The sequence below is a fragment of the Mytilus californianus genome, unplaced genomic scaffold, assembly GCF_021869535.1.
Source record: "Mytilus californianus isolate M0D057914Y unplaced genomic scaffold, xbMytCali1.0.p SCAF_11, whole genome shotgun sequence".
Classification (NCBI taxonomy): Eukaryota; Metazoa; Mollusca; class Bivalvia; order Mytilida; family Mytilidae; genus Mytilus; species Mytilus californianus.
The window spans coordinates 29,668,751-29,685,519 of record NW_026262593.1 but is presented as its reverse complement, the minus strand read 5'-3'; the positions used below and the strand labels follow the sequence as shown (position 1 = coordinate 29,685,519).

The 16,769-nt window shown below is 33.5% G+C and overlaps 1 protein-coding gene across 2 annotated transcripts in view; it reads left to right on the top strand.

Moving 5' to 3' along the window:
* The window catches only part of LOC127719864 (uncharacterized), a 54,376-nt gene that overhangs the window by 10,997 nt on the left and 26,610 nt on the right, over positions 1-16,769 (top strand). The window contains exons 5-10 of one of the 2 annotated variants that reach the window (XM_052226204.1): positions 5,842-5,979; positions 6,785-6,863; positions 7,125-7,258; positions 8,672-8,696; positions 13,685-13,788; positions 16,520-16,579. In XM_052226204.1, coding sequence (XP_052082164.1) covers positions 5,842-5,979; positions 6,785-6,863; positions 7,125-7,258; positions 8,672-8,696; positions 13,685-13,788; positions 16,520-16,579 — 540 coding nt within the window. Of the gene's footprint in view, positions 1-5,841; positions 5,980-6,784; positions 6,864-7,124; positions 7,259-8,671; positions 8,697-13,684; positions 13,789-16,513; positions 16,580-16,769 lie in introns of both variants that reach the window. The other variant, XM_052226203.1, reaches the window with a different exon arrangement.

The following is a 16,769-nucleotide window of genomic DNA, read 5'->3' as shown; positions in this document are numbered from 1 at the left end:
ATTACATTATTAATTATTATATATGTTTTTTCGAGTATTATATGTAAAACCATAGTTCTGTTCAAAGGAAATAACCCTTTAGATTTGCAAGTATGGATTGCATTATTAATAAGATCTGGGAAATATCTTAGCATATGATAATCATTGGAGTGACAGATTTATTTGAAAATTTTCTGTTTCCTGATAAGATCTGTAGGACTGTAAATATAATATAAAGATTGAAATTTACTAGTAGGACTGTATAAATGAAGTTTGAAATTTACTGTTCATTATTAGACATTTTGTAGATAATTAAGTCTCTCTAAACCATATATATTCTTACCCCCATACCCCCTTCAATTTGAGAATGTGCTTTTATCTTGTAAACGGTCGAGATCCCCACCCCCTAAACCATATATATTCTTGTATGGGACAATTAAATAAATCAAATGTCCCCAGGTTGACCCCCACCCCCCTTTTTTTTGAAAACTTGTAAACGGTCAAGATCCCCACCCTGAAACCATATATATTCTTGTATGGGACAATAAAACAAATCTAATGAAATAAAAGGCGGGTCCCCTGAGGTCACCCCCACCCTCTCCTGTTTGAGAATTTGTAAACGTTCGAGATCCCCACCCCTAAACCATATATATTATTGACAATAAAACAAATCAAATGAAATATAGGGGAAGTCCATGGGGGCTAACCCCACCCTCCTTCTTTTTGATAACTTGTAAACGGTCGAGATCCCCACCCTAAACCATGTATATTCTTGTATGGGACAATAAAACAAATCAAACGAAATTTAGGGGAAGTCCCCTCGGGTAACATCCACCCCCTTCTTTTTGAAAACTTGTAAACGGTCAAGATTCCCACCCCAAAACCATATATATTCTTGTATGGGACAATTAAATAAATCAAATGTCTCCAGGTTGACCCCCACCCCTCTTTTTTTTGAAAACTTGTAAACGGTCAAGATCCCCACCCTGAAACCATATATATTCTTGTATGGGACATTAAAACAAATCTAATGAAATAAAAGGCGGGTCCCCTGAGGTCACCCCCACCCTCTCCTGTTTGAGAACTTGTAAACGTTCGAGATACCCACCCCTAAACCATATATATTATTGACAATAAAACAAATCAAATGAAATATAGGGGAAGTCCATGGGGGCTAACCCCACCCCCCTTCTTTTTGATAACTTGTAAACGGTCGAGATCCCTACCCTAAACCATATATATTCTTGTATGGGACAAAAAACAAATCAAACGAAATTTAGGGGAAGTCCCCTCGGGTAACATCCACCCCCCTTCTTTTTGAAAACTTGTAAACTGTCGAGATTCCCACCCCTAAACCATATATATTATTGTATGGGACAAAAAAAAACAAATCATATGAAATAAAGGGCGAGTCCCCTGGGGATCACAGCCCCCCACCCTTTTGAGAACTTGTAAACGGTCGAGATCTCCACCCCTAAACCATATATATTCCTGTTCGTCATTTCAAGAAGATTTGAATGACAAACAGGGTCAATTTATAGGCGTCACTTATGCATATCACAAACCAATTTTTACTGGACTTTGCCCAATGTCAGGCGACCATGGCAATGACGTATCATTGGAGCTTTGTTTGAGAGACTTCGTAATAGCATCCTGTTACAATTACTTCTTGTTACTGATAAGTTTTATAGATTTTGAAAAGACATTGTATTAATGATAAATAAAATTTTAGATTTTTTTCTTCTTTTCTTTGGTGAATTGTTTGAAGAATTTTGTGGCAAGTTTGATTGTTATTCTGTAAAAATTAATTTTCTGAATGCTATATATTTTTTTTTGATGAAGTGAACTCCTTTAAAAACTAAGCTTATATTGTCTATTAATAAACATATATTTAGATTTCTGATTTTGAGCCCAGTTTTCAAGTTGGTCCAAATCGGGGTCCAAAATTAAACTGTGTTTGATTTCAACATAAATTGAATATATATAGGGTTCTTTGAAATGCTTAATCTAAACCTGTATTTCTTTTCATTATTAATAAGATAATACCACATTGAGGTCCAAAGGGTCCTAAATTAAACTTTTGTTTAATTTCATCAAAAATTGAATTCTTTGGTTCTTTGATATGCTGATTCTAACAATGTTTGAGTGTTAAATCATATCTAATTTTAGAGAACTTAGTCATCACTGGTTTTTGTTATTACAAATGTATATTATTGATTATAATTTGAAAAATTGCATCATATCTTTTTTTTAGAGAAATATTAATCCAGTTTGAGTTATTTCCTTTTGCACAGAAAATATTATGGATAAAATAAACCTGTGTTTCACTTCAACATAAATTAAATATATATAGGGTTCTTTCAAATGCTGAATCTAAAATAGTAGATTTTTGGGCCCAGTTTTCAAGTTGGTCCAAATCAGGGTCCAAAATTAAACTTTGTTTGATTCAACAAAAATTGAATTCATGGGGTTCTTTGAAATGCTGAATCTAACCATGTATTGAGAGATTTTGGATTGTGGGCTCCTTTATCAAATTGGTCCACATTGAGGTCCAAAGGGTCTTAAATTAAACTTTTGTGTCATATCATCAAAAATTGAATTCTTGGGGTTCTTTGATATGCTGATTCTAATATGTACTTAGATTTTGGATATTGGACCATAATAGGTAAATGTCCAATTTCAAATATTTCAGTTCTTTGACCACATTCATTTTGTGTCACAAACCTATGCTGTGTCAAATATTCAATCACAATCCAAATTCAGAGCTGTTTTAAGCTTAAATGTAGTGTCTATACTTGCTCAACTGTTCAGGGTTCGACCTCTGCAGGAAAATCCGGTTTGCTGTCACTCTGACAGCCTCTTGTTTTTTTTGTAAATTGAAGAAATCAATTAGTTTGTCAGAATTTTATAATGCAGTTAAGGTTCAATGCATGTTTTATTGAATTTGTTTGATAGGCTATGAGAAAATTCGGAATCCCTGGGTATCCCTCAACTTAAATGCCTAATATTGGTTAACGAGATATCAACAATAATTCATGTTTCTGACTATGCCATGACAGCGGGCATGGGGCGAATTACATTGCAATGTAATGCATTATATTACAATTACTTTGAAAAAAAAAATGCATTAAATTACAATTACAATTACATGCAATTATCAAAGTAATGCCTTAAATTACAATTACTTTTGCAAAGTAATGCATTGAATTACACATTACATTTGTAAATTTTATTATCAAGTGAAAAAAAAAATCAAACATTTTGAAAAACAACATGAAGTCACAAAAGATTCTAGCATATACAGTAAGTGTTTCATGTATTGAATCTAAATATACATGTAAAAGGTCTATTCAATACGACTATTACATTTTATTTACATTAGGGTTGAGCAGGTTTCTTCCTTCATGCGCATTCTATGTTTCAAGGTACACATCTCTAGAGATGTTTTCTCCAAAAAGAAATTACAGAGATGAAGTTTAATACTTATTTTAACTTAATAGATATAAGAAGATGTGGCCCATGATGAGTGCCAATGAGACAACTCTCCATCTAATTCACAATTTGTAAAAGTAAACCATTATAGGTCAAAGTACGGCCTTCAACACGGAGTCTTGGCTCACACCGAACAGCAAGCTATAAAGGGCCCTACATATGACTAGTGTAAAACCATTCAAACAGGAAAACCAATTTAATCTATATATATAAAAAGAGAAACGAGAAACACTTATGAACCAAATCAACAAACGACAACCACTGAACATCAGGTTCCTGACTTAGGACAGGTGCTAATGTTAACTTTACCTTTATAAATATACATTTGTTGTTTTTAATTTCAATAAAACTATTTACTGAGAATTTCTTTCCTAATTATATAATAAACATAGAGCTTAATTTATGATCATGTGTCAAAATGGTGAAAAGATCGATTGTAAAACAAACTAATTAGTGTTTTATGACAATGTTCAATTATCTGTTATTTAATCATGACAAGATATTCATTGGTCTTTTTACAACAATGGAACACTTTTACTGTAATGCTTTTCAAATATCAATCTTTTTATTGCTAGAAAATTTATGAAATAAAATGAAATTAAAAAAGAAAGAACTCAATCTGATATACAGTGATGTGTTATTCATTTAGAATTGTAATTTGGTCATTCTAGTATTTATACCAATTTTCTTCAAGTTCTATCTTGGGCAAGGATTAATCTCCACATTCCCTCTAGTGATTTATGTAAAGTTTGAAAAATAAATAGAAAATAGAAAATCAATATCCAAATGATTATGTTCTTAGTTAATCAAGAAATCTTAAATTCTGCTTTAGTTAAATCTCCATCAATCTGCTAAAGATATATAGTAATTGAAAAAGCAATGCCATGTAATGCAATGTAATGCATGAAATTACACAACTTTTTGCTAAAGTAATACATTAAATTACAATTACATGTAATGCAAAAATTTCTGCATTACACATTACATGCAATTACTTGGAAAAATGTAATGCATTACCATGCATTGCAATTATAAATTTGCATTATCCCATGCCTGCATGACAGTGAAGTAGACAATGTATTATGCAGTGAATGGCCTGTTTAAAATCAAGTGGCACCTTTTAATAGTTGTAGAAAAGGGAAGTTTAGTGAGTTAGAAATGGAGAGTCAATAATATATGCACTGAGATTTTAATGCCCCGCCGACTTAGATCAGGGCCATATAGTGTTACCATTATCCGTCATTCTGTCATTCCGCAACGAACAGATATACGGACTTTTTTCTATGCACCTTCACATATTGAGCTGATTTCTATAATGGGAGTCTACTATGATGAGTTACAGATCGAGTTTACGTTTGGTTCCGCTTTGCTGATTTTGCGAAATTACGGGCTTTGGACTTTGAAAATAACAGTTATACAGGTTTTTTTTTAAACGCTTTCACATATTGAGCTTATTTTTAGTATGTGAGTCTACTAAAACGAGTTACAGATCGAGTTAACGCTTGGTTCTGCTCTGCTGATTTTGCCAAAATTACGGGCTTTGGACTTTTAAAATTTTTAGTCCTAAAAATGGCTTCAAGTTTTTTTTGTTAGCTAGGCTATTCGTGTCGGTCCGACACATCTTGTTTTAAAACTATATTGAGATACAATTTTCCTCTTTAGTTGTTTAGGACATGGCATTGAATCTAAAATAATATATATCCACAATGTATCTCCCAAGTGTTTAACACAGCAGCATCAAAACGGAGAACATAAGTCTATCGAATTGCCCTGAATTAAGAATATATAAATTGTTCACTTTACATCATTCAGATTGTCCAGGTGAAAGGATGAATCTTTTTCTGCAATTTTAGTAACAACAATACCGTTTTGTTTGTAAGTAGAAACCCCCAAACCGTTTTGAATTACAGGTTAGTAAGAAAGTATAGATTCCGAACAAATATTTATTTGTCGTTAAATTTTCGAGATTTTAGGATTTTTACACTTTAGCAATTTCAGGGACAGAAGAATATTTCTAATGCAGTTATGATTTTTCTTATGAATTGTGTGAAGATATTAATGTATGTTCTTTTCGTGAATCAACTCGCATGAGATGATATCGATGCCAACAATTAAAAATAAATAAAATGAAAAGAAAGGAGCATGATGTTAATTAGCAACACAATCGACAAATAATGCAGCATTCACACTTCTCATAAAGTTCCTTGTTTAGGTAAAATACGAAAAGCGGACGGATGGAATTTATAAGGTGTCAGTAGTTAACATGGCGTTTTAAGTTTGTCACCGACTATTATTTCTTAAATTACACTATTACGCTTGTACAGACAATATATATACCAATTTCTTTATTGGTTCAAAATTTCGTTTCAGAACAAATAAGAAATGAAAAAGGCATTTGTGTATGCGATCGTACCAAGGGATATATAAAACAAGGTGGAGGAGATGAAAATATATGTGTTCCAACTTTAGTGAAATGTAACAAGCCTGGCGAGGAGTTACATGAATCAGGTAATTACTCCTTGCTGAACTAGAATATTAATCTAATGATTATGCACATTTTGACTAAAGTTATTTTTCCAGCAAATTTTAAAAGAAGTTTCTATGAATATCCACCATAGCTTCTGGTGTCATTTATTTACTCATAAACATTTCATTTTTCCGTTTGAAAATAGACCAAATAAAGATAGCTTGTCTTAACACTGTATATACATTGCAAATGAAGTATGTCAAGGTGTCTTTTTTCTTCACTAAAGACAAGCGATTATTCCCTTTTTTTTTTTAAACCTTATATCTGGACCTTAACAGAGACAAACCATGAATTCTCTCCAAATTCGTTTGGGATATGTGATACTAAAAAAATTGTTTATTAGAAAACAACGCTTAACGAGGGTATTTATATATATATATCGTCTCAAATTTAACCCAACAATGTTAGATCTGCAAATGTTTTGTTCTTCTATAAGCGGGATTCGAACATCTGCTTCTGTGACATCGTGGCAACACAGCTTGCACTGTGTCCAGCGCCCTAGACCGCTCGACCAACAAGGCTTTATAAAATATATATTTCGTTAGGTAAGTAATGCCTTTTCTCGTCGGTTTCATCTAGAGTTGTAACTAAGTACATGATATATAGTGACGAGTTGATGGTGTACATTACTGATCAGCTGTTTTTTTTGCCTGTTGTTAAGGATAATAATTTTACTTACCATGCCGTTACATCAAATTTTTATCACATACGTCTAAATTTGGGACAACTTAAAGTCAGACTTTCTATATATATAAACATATTATATTACATTCTATCTTATTGTAGGATATTGTAGTAATTGTATCAAGGGATTTTACAAACCAGAGTCTAGTACTGACCTTTGTCAAAGAAAAACAAATATAACGTAAGTATCTCTGTACTGTGTTTGTGTCTTTCATTTTTAATGAGGTGGTTTTTGGATGTGTCGTTGTGAGTGTGATTGAAACACTAAATAGCTTTATGTCATATTTGGTTTTTTTTAAAATTATGAATATTAATAAGAGAGCATCTATTGTCACATAATTTGAAAACTGTTAAGTTATTTATAGACGCCTTTCTCATTTCAGTCGAGGAAAAAAATGTTTATGCCTCTGAAAATATTTAAACATGATTTTTTTTTTAATAGATGTCAAGCTGGCGAGACTATCAAAGAAGGTGACAGATTTACAGACCGATCATGTGTGCCTAATCCATTCACTAAACCTTTAGTTACAACAGAAAGGACGATTACTACTATATCAACTTCAACTCACGATGGAGGTAAATTTTCTTCCTGTTTTTATTTGAAAATATATGTAGGACTCGGAACCGCGATGGTACTCCGAACCGCGATGGTCACGCTGAAGTGCGATGGTCCACGCTGAAGTGCGTTGGTTAACACGCTGAAGTGCGATGGTAACATTGTGACGCTAACTTGTTGATAACTACGCTGAAGTGCGATGGTGGTTACGCTGAAGTACGATGGTGGTTACGCTGAAGTGCGATGGTCTGCCTGTGACAATGAGTAAAAATCAAAATGTACATGAGCTGTTTAAATAAAATAACATCATTATGATTTTACCAAAGTAGCTTTTAATTTCTGTTTAGTTCAAACCCAAGACTTTAAAATCTTGATTTATTTTAATCTAATTTTGAATTTGCCAATTCTCTGATTAGTACGCATTTATTTTAGTATGGAGTCAAAAATTATGGTGTTCAATGGTGAAGAAAATTATTCAGCGTATAGGTCTAAATAAAAGTAACGGTTACGTTTTCCACCAAAAACTTTCAAATTTGCTGATTCGCCGCTGAGGAGAATACAATAAATTGGGAAGTACACGTAGGGATCAGTCATGTTAATTTCGGCCTAACATGTTGTAGACAATAAACACTGTAATCACAATAAAGTAAGGCTAGAGTGACGTTGTTAATACAAATCAGGATTTATCAAGTGGGACTAAAACAATATTATAGCAACTTGATATTGCAAAAACATTTTTAATACTAGTAAGTCTTTTCATTATTAAATTGTCCACACGAAATCGTGTGAAGCTTACTTGATGAGAAGTCAAAATTAACATTTAGAGATGAAGACATTTTATTTTTCGTGAAAAGGTTTGCGGCATACTTCCGAACACTGGTTAGCTCATCTGCAAACCAAGTTCATCATTTTGCCGCTTTGTTCCCTATGAACTGCCGCCTGACATAGTTTAAAATATTTATGTAAACTCCATCTGCACTGCTCAAAACTGTTCGGGACTTGAATCGTTCGTTACTTTATTTTTCCCTTCCTTTCCTTTGTTAGCATGAAACATTCATCTACAAAATCCTATCCTCCTGCCTGCGAATCCCTGTTGTATTTTAGTGACGTTATTTTTGAAAACGTCACAATATTCAAACAATCGCACTTCAGCGAAAGGACCATCGTACTTCGGCGCAGACCATCGCACTTCAGCGTGACCATCGCACTTCAGCGTCCCCATCGCACCCCCGAGTCCTACATATATATGTAGAATGTTTTTTCTTTGAAACCTATTTTTTTGTTTGTTTAAATGAATGGAAATTACCGCTTAAAATCAACACTAAATATACAAGTTACTTAATCTTTTTCATCAGTGCAATGAAGAAAATGTACCCAGTTTTTTGTCTTGACGTATAACAAAAGTGAGTAAGGCTTGTTATTTTTCATTTCAGAATTCCCTATAGGAGCTGTAGTTGGGTAAGTTACTTCTTTGTCATTTTTAACCGGATTTTCGAAGGAAATATCGGTTATTAAATTGGGGATGTACGACGGGCGGGCGGTCGGGTGGGCGGACGGGCGGCTGCCAAACAGTGTCTCCACAATAACATGAAAACGCTTTATTTTTTTTCAAATTTAAATATGTTGTTTCCTGAGACTTAATGAAGGTCTAGTTCAATTTTCAAGATTTTAGTATTTCTCCCCACCCCGAAACCATATATATTTTTGTATGGGACAATTGAACAAATCAAATGAATTAAAAGGCGAGTCCTCTGGGGTCAACCCCCACCCCCTCCTGTTTGAGAACTTGTAAACGGTCGAGATCCCCACCCTAAACCAAATATATTTTTGAATGGGACAATAAAACAAATCAAATGAAATTGAGAAGTCCCCTGGGGTAACCCCCACCCCCTTCTTTTTGAAAACTTGAAAACGGTCAAGATCCCAACCCCGAAACCATATATATTCTTGAAAGGGACAATTAAACAAATCAAATGAAATATAGGGGAAGTCCATGGGGGTAACCCCCAGCCCTCTTCTTTTTGATAACTTGTAAACTGTCGTGATCCCCACCCCTAAACCATATATATTCTTGAATGGGACAATAAAACAACTCAATTCAAAATGAGGGGAAGTCCCCTGGGGTAACCCCCAACCCCTTCTTTTTGAAAACTTGTAAACGGTCAAGATCCCCACCCTGAAACCATATATATTCTTGTATGGGACGATAAAACAAATCATATGAATATAAGGCGAGTCCCCTAGGGTCACCCCACTCCCCTCCTATTTAAGAACTTGTAAACGGTCAAGATTCCCACCCCTAAACCATATATATTCTTGTATGGGACAATAACACAAATCAAATGAAATATAGGGGAAGTCCAGGGGGGACACCCCCACCGCCCTTCTTTTTGAAAATTTGTAAATGGTCAAGATCCCCACCCTGAAACCATATGTATATGTATTCTTGTATGGAACAATAAAACAAATCAAATGAAATAAAAGGCAAGTCCCCTGGGGTCAACCACCCCCCTCCTGTTTGAGAACTTGTAAACGGTCGAGATCCCCACCCCTAAACCATATATATTCTTGTATGGGACAATAAAACAAATCAAATGAAATATAGGGGAAGTCCATGGGGGTAACCCCCAGCCCTCTTCTTTTTGATAACTTGTAAACGGTCGAGATCCTCACCCCTATCAGAAAATTAGATCAATAAACAAGCCAATGACCCACATGGTCGTGTTGGATTACATTTAGGTTTTACTATGTTTTACAAATGTATAGTTATTAGCATTACAAACAACCATAAACGACACATTTCTTTCCCTCAAAATTGAAATCAATCGATATACCTTTTATTTGAAAATACGAATAAATGGAACGATTTTTTTCATGATTGAAATTAAAAACATATTCATCATAGTGTATATCCATCACTTGGTGTCCGCCCGTTGTCATTCTTTGGGAACCTTGAAAATTCTATCCAATGAGTTGATCTATTGACAAGCATGACTTCTTCTTTGTTACTTAAATCAAAAACTCTTTCTGATCTATCTATACTAAAATTTCTACCAAATGTAATGGGTAAATTATGACTACCGCATCTAACTTTACATAAGTTGTGTCTTAAACCACAAGGTTATACTGTTAAATATTATTCCATAACAAATAGAGACTTATACATTCTATCATTTAAACATTTGGATGAATTGAATATTTTAGTCTTCCAATCGTTAACAAACAAATCATGGTAAACTGTTTCACATTTTTAGACAAATTACAATACTTTCTCACAAATTGATTATTCCAAGCATCACCATATCCACACTTAATTAATATATCTTTTAAATAATTTAACCATTTAAAATGATAAATAGCCAAGCCTATAATGCACTTCATACAGTGTATAAGAAATTTTCTCTTTTTATACGACCGAAAAAAATTTGCGGTCGTATATTGCTATGGCGATGTTGTTTTCGTCGTTGTCCGAAGACATTTAGTTTCCAGACAATAACTTGAGAGTATAAGTGAATGGATCTCTATGAATTGTACCACGACTTATTAAATCACATAATGAAGGTTGGGATTAATTTTGGGGTTATCGTTCAAATTGTTAAGGAATTAGGGGCCAACACAAGCATTTTTCCTGTGTCTGGTCGATAACTTGAGTAACAGTGTATGGATCTCTATGAAATTGTAACACAAGGTTCCATACATCAAAAGAAAGGTTGGAATTGATTTTAGGGGTTATGGCATGAACTGTTTATGAAAAAAAATGAAAACAACACTTTGAATAAATTCATGCGTCCGAAGCACTTTTCTGGATTTACCTTCATCAGGAATGCTCAAAGCCAAATATTTGAAAGCTGAGGATGTACAAGAACCGAAACACTTTAAGAGTTATATGACCAAAAAATACCTAAAAAAATAGCCATATTCATCTAAGGCCAATTTTGCCTCAGGGAGTTGAAACCTTAGTTTCTTCATAATTTCAAAATCTATAAACGGACAATTGTAGAAAACTTTGTTATAAATCATGTCAGTACCGAAGTGCTGACATCTGAGCTGATGATACCATCGGGGACTGATAGTCCACCAGCAGTGGTATCGACCCAGTGCTGTTAGGGGCAAAAAAGTTGTAAAAAAACAAGGCTTTTCTGATTTCCAGATAATAACTTGAGTATAAGTCTGTGGATCTCTATGAAATTATACAAAGAGGATCCATAACAGAAATAGAAAAAAAAGGTTGTGATTGATTTTGGGGGTTATGGCCTTAACCATTTAGGATTTCTTGAAAAGTCCTGAATTCTTTGGGTTCTTTAATATGCTGAATCTAATTGTATTTAGATTTTGTATTTTGTTGTTCCGTTTTTAAGTTGGTGTACATTGAGGTCCAAAGGTCCAAAATTAAACTTTGTTTGTATTCATCAGAAATTGAATTATTGGGGTTCTTTGATATATCGAATCTAATCATTTTATTTTGGGTCCCGTTTTCAAAGTGGTCCATATTAAGATCCAAAGGGTTCAAAATAAAACTTTGTTTGATTTCAACAAAAAATGAATTATTTTGGGATCTTTGATATGCTCATTCTAATTGTATTTAGATTTTGGATTTTGGGCCTCGTTTTAAATTGGTCCACATTGAGGTCCAAAAGGTCCAAACTTAAACTTTGTTTGATTTCATCAGTAATTGTTGGGGTTCTTTGATATGCTGAATTTAACCGTGCATTTAGATTTTGGACTTTGGGCCCCGTTCTCAAATTGGTTAACATTGAAGTCCAAAGGGTCCAAAATTAAAATTTGTTTGATTCCACAAAAAAAAAAAAGAATTCTTGAGGCTCTTTGATATGCTGAATCTAATCATGTATTTAGATTTTGGATATTGGACCATAATTGTAAATGTCTAATTTCAAATTTGTAAGGTTTTAAACAATATTTATTTTGTATCAGAAACCTATGCTATGTCAAATATTTAATCACAATCAAAATTCAGAGCTGCATCAAGCTTGAATGTTGTGTCCATACTAACCAATAACAGGAAATATCAGTTCACAAACAGTTATCGTAGTATGGGCTACAGAAATGATTAAAGAGATAAGCCATTCCACATTATAAATCCATTCAATTCATATAGATTTTCTATTACATTAAAATGCGTTCATGCATTCATTAACTGGCAGTTGACTTTTTCTTTATCGAACAACTTATTTTGGAATCATATTCGCCCTCAAATGTCCATTTCTAAGAAAATTTCATAGATTTTTGTTTACTTATATCTCAAGAGCATAACTAGTAAGGTGAAAATGATCACCAGGTCTTTTTTTTTGAGTTAGTGCTACGGAAATGTTTTTTCTTAGCTTATTTCGAAGTTTTTGGTTAAAATAGTAAAAAATTTAAAAGGTAAAAATATCGGAATTTATTAAGTATTGAGAATCATTTTAATATAAAAAAAAATGTTCAGCAAAAAAAAAAAAACAAATAAAAAAATTGATCTATAAAAATTCAACAAAATCGTCAATTAATTTCTTGTAGCAGTTATTGCCCTTTAAAGATGATATCCCATTTTTTTGCGGAAACTATAGCAGATAAAGATAATCCTTAAGTTGTAAAAATTATCAACAACATAAGATCTACAAATAAGTCAATGAAGCGAACATCGTCAAATTGCCCCCTTATAGGAATTATTGCCCTTGAAATACCATTTTACCATTTTATGTTTTTTTAATGAAAGTATAACAGAGAGTGAAAATTGTGAATAAAAAAAATATTAAGCAAATTAGATCTACAAATAAGTCACATGGCCGAAATTGTCAATTGACACCTTATGAGTTAAAGGCTATTTGCCTTTAACATCGAAAACTATAGTAGATATATAGAAACTGTGCACAGCAAAAATTGATCAGCAAAACAAGATGTGCATAAAAATTATATGCAAACATTACTGCAATCGTTGGTTATTGGCCGTTAATGATGATTTTTACTTATGTGTTGTCTACTATCTCAAAGTGTATAATATATATGTAGGTCTTAGAGGCCTCTTATTTAATTACTATTACTGTGGATTCATTGATATTCGTTGGATTCTAATTTTCGTGAATTTCGTGGGTACAGGTGAACCACGAATTTAAATGCTCAACGAATAACAAATTTTCAAAACTTTGCCAAAACAACGAAATTAAACATCCAGGAAAATGCAAATTTTCCTCAATTAACAACAATTTGTTCCCACGAACATAATTGAATCGACAGCAAATACCATTTATTAGTCAAATGAAATAGACATGTAAGAAGAAATAACGCGACGAACCACTGTCAAAGAAATTTTATGTTAGAATTTGTCGTAAAAATTCTTTATGACAGTTGCACTAAACTTGCTATATAAACCACACATTTTACTTATAAGTTTATATAAAACAAAATGCCAAAAGTTTCATCTCAATTTTTTTTTTCGTTTTGCATTTCAGTTCGATATGTGGTGGTGGCGCTATTATTCTTCTAATAGTTATAATAATTTATCTCATAAAAAGGAGAAGAAAAAAGCGACCAAGCAAAAGAAAGAAAGAAAAAGGTAAATAGATCTTAGATATGATTCAACAAGCTACAACATAAAGAGCATTATGATTATTTTTGAGTATTTTTATCACAATGTATCTATGTGAAGTAGTCCTGACCAGTCAGTTCAAATTTACAGTAATCTTAAACTAACATATTCTGTACTGTACAAGGGTTAGCGAAGTTCTCATTGTTATGAAATCGGACATTTCAAATACCTATACAATAGTCACTATAAATCCTTGTGCAGCCTTATCAGTTATGTCTGCTCAAGGGATTATGATAAGAAGTAAAATAACAAAAATACCGAACTCCAAAGAAAATTAAAAATGAAAAGTCCCATAACAAATGGCAAAATCAAAAGCCCAAACACATCAAACGAATGAAAATCAACGGTCATATTCCTGACTTGGTACAGACATCTCCTTACGTAGAGTATTACGACTGGTGTTGCTCAACCATTAATACATAGAGCAAAGGGTATGGAGTTTTCTTGACCTTTTTTTTTTTACTTTTCTTTGTACTATAATAACAATTATTTTTGTCGTTAGCCCTAATGTGTGCGACAGAAAATATGTTTTATTGCAAAAGATTGTAGAAAATTATGCTTAGCTCTTTGATCTCTCAGGTGTGTCGTTCTCGATCACGTTCTTTATGAAAAAGAGGCAAAATTAGTACCGATCTTCAACTTTCTTAATCTATTTGGCATAATCCAAACAATGCAGGAAACACTCGTCATTCGAATCCAGAGTCAGTTGTTGTGACGATAGGGAATACGACACAATTGATCAAATTTTGACAAAGACGACTTTTCTGGTATCCTACCATGAAAACCTGTGTCTTGTAAACTGAGACATTTTTTTTTCTGTACTACATTGAACCAGCAAACCAATTCCGTGACGTCAACTGTTAACTTTGTGGAGTGTCAGTTCAGTCGACCTTATGATAAACATGCAGATGAAGTATTCATTTTACAAAAAATGAATAAGAAAAAGTCGGGCGTATAATGCATAACGTAGACTGATGACATACGATGGGAGGAAGGGTATGTTTCTCCTTAGATAGGCGAAATTGATATTAATAAAAACAAGGGCAATGAAGCAGACATTTAAAGTTCAGTTGTGTCTAAACTGGGTTTCGTGAGATATTTCGGATCCAAGCACTCGCTGCATCGTGGGTTTTTATCTACCAGGACATCACTCATGTGGAAATTGGTGCATTGTCTTGGTTTTTATGCACCCACCGCGTCGGAGAAGGTATTAAGTTTTACGACCCACAATTAGTTTCCGTTCTCTAACTTTATTTTGCCTCAACCAAATGTTATGAGACTTATACACAATGCTTATTACCACCAAACACAGATAAAATTTGAATTTGGGTGGTGTCACTTTCACCATTTTTGAGTTATGTCCCTTTATAAATGGAAAACTTGCTAAATTTTCCTTTTCCTCACTCGAAGTTTAGATTGCCTCAACCAAATGTTATAAAACTTATACACCATGCTAATTACTACCGAAGTTCGAATTTGGGTGGCGTCACTTTCGCCGTTCTTGAGTAATGTCCCTTTGTAAATTGAAAAATTGCAGAATTTGCCGTATTTTTACAAGCGGGGGCATCTGTGTCCCATAGACACTTTCTTCTTTTATTTTGTACGAATTTGGGTACACAAGGATGGATCATAAAAGGTGCTATAGATATTCGCATGTAACAAATAATGATTGCATTGTTTGTCGTAACAACAGCAAATTTGTTGTGTAGAGAAAAATAATAAATCTCAAGAAAATGCTTCTTCAAAAATTGATCCACTCATATAAATTGTCTTGTTTTGGTTCATATGGCTCGTGTTTTACTGGCACCATCCTATACTACACCAGTAACCTGCAGTGTTTTTTCCATTTGATATTGTTAGGAATTTGATATTGTAGTCATTTTGCGAAATTTTCTTTGTTTTTCATTACTGGCGATACCAAGGTCCCAGTTAAAGTATATTTTTACGGGGCGATCATCCTGAGCAATCTTGAGATGGATTTTACTTCCTTGAGGATCCTTGATTGCCTGAGTTTGCTGTAAGTTTAAGAAATAACAGGCATAGGTTTTTTTTTGTAGTGATTGGTTTTTGTTTGATGTACAGACTTGTGGTTGAAGATATCGCTAATATTGATAGCATTTAAAATCCTACGTGCAGTTTTCGTTAAACATCGTCTTCTATTATATGCCAGTATTTGTAATAGGTTTGATAAGTCAGGAACCTGTTGTTCAGTGGTTGTCGTTTGTTAATGTGGTTCATAAGTGTTTCTCGTTTTTTATATAGATTAGCCCGTTGGTTTTCCTGTTTGAATGGTTTTACATGTGTCATTTTTGGGGCCCTTTATAGCTTGCTGTTCGGAGTGACCCAAGGCTCCGTGTTGAAGGACGTACTTTGACCTATAATGGTATACTTTTTACAAATTGTGACTTGGATGGAGAGTTGTCTCATTGGCACTAATACTTCATCTTCTTATATCTATTGATAAGTCTTTATATTACGACATCTATTGCAACTAAACGGAATTGATATCTATAACGGGACAGGATTTTTGCCGCTTTGCCAAGTTGATAAGTTGTTCAGGTTTCATTCCAAGTGGTTTGCATAATACAGTTAAGAGGGGTTTACTCTGTCTTTAATTGTCATATGCCAACAACAAACATTTGAACAGCTATTGGTAATAGTTTACCCATGTTTATGAAATTATATCTTTTAGATATAGGAGAAAAAAGAGAAACAGAACTCTTAAAAAGTGGAACTGAGCACGAAGAACAGAAAGACAGTAAGTAGAATATGTGTATATATTACCACATGACATGACCTAGAATTTAATATACGATCAGGTTAAAGTGTTCCCTTGGTCTCGTATGCCTCTTTTTTATGCCCCCGCCGTAGCGGAGGGGGCATTAAGTTTTACCCTTTTCCGTTTGTACGTCCGTACTTCCCGAAATTGGTTTACGTTTTAACTTTAG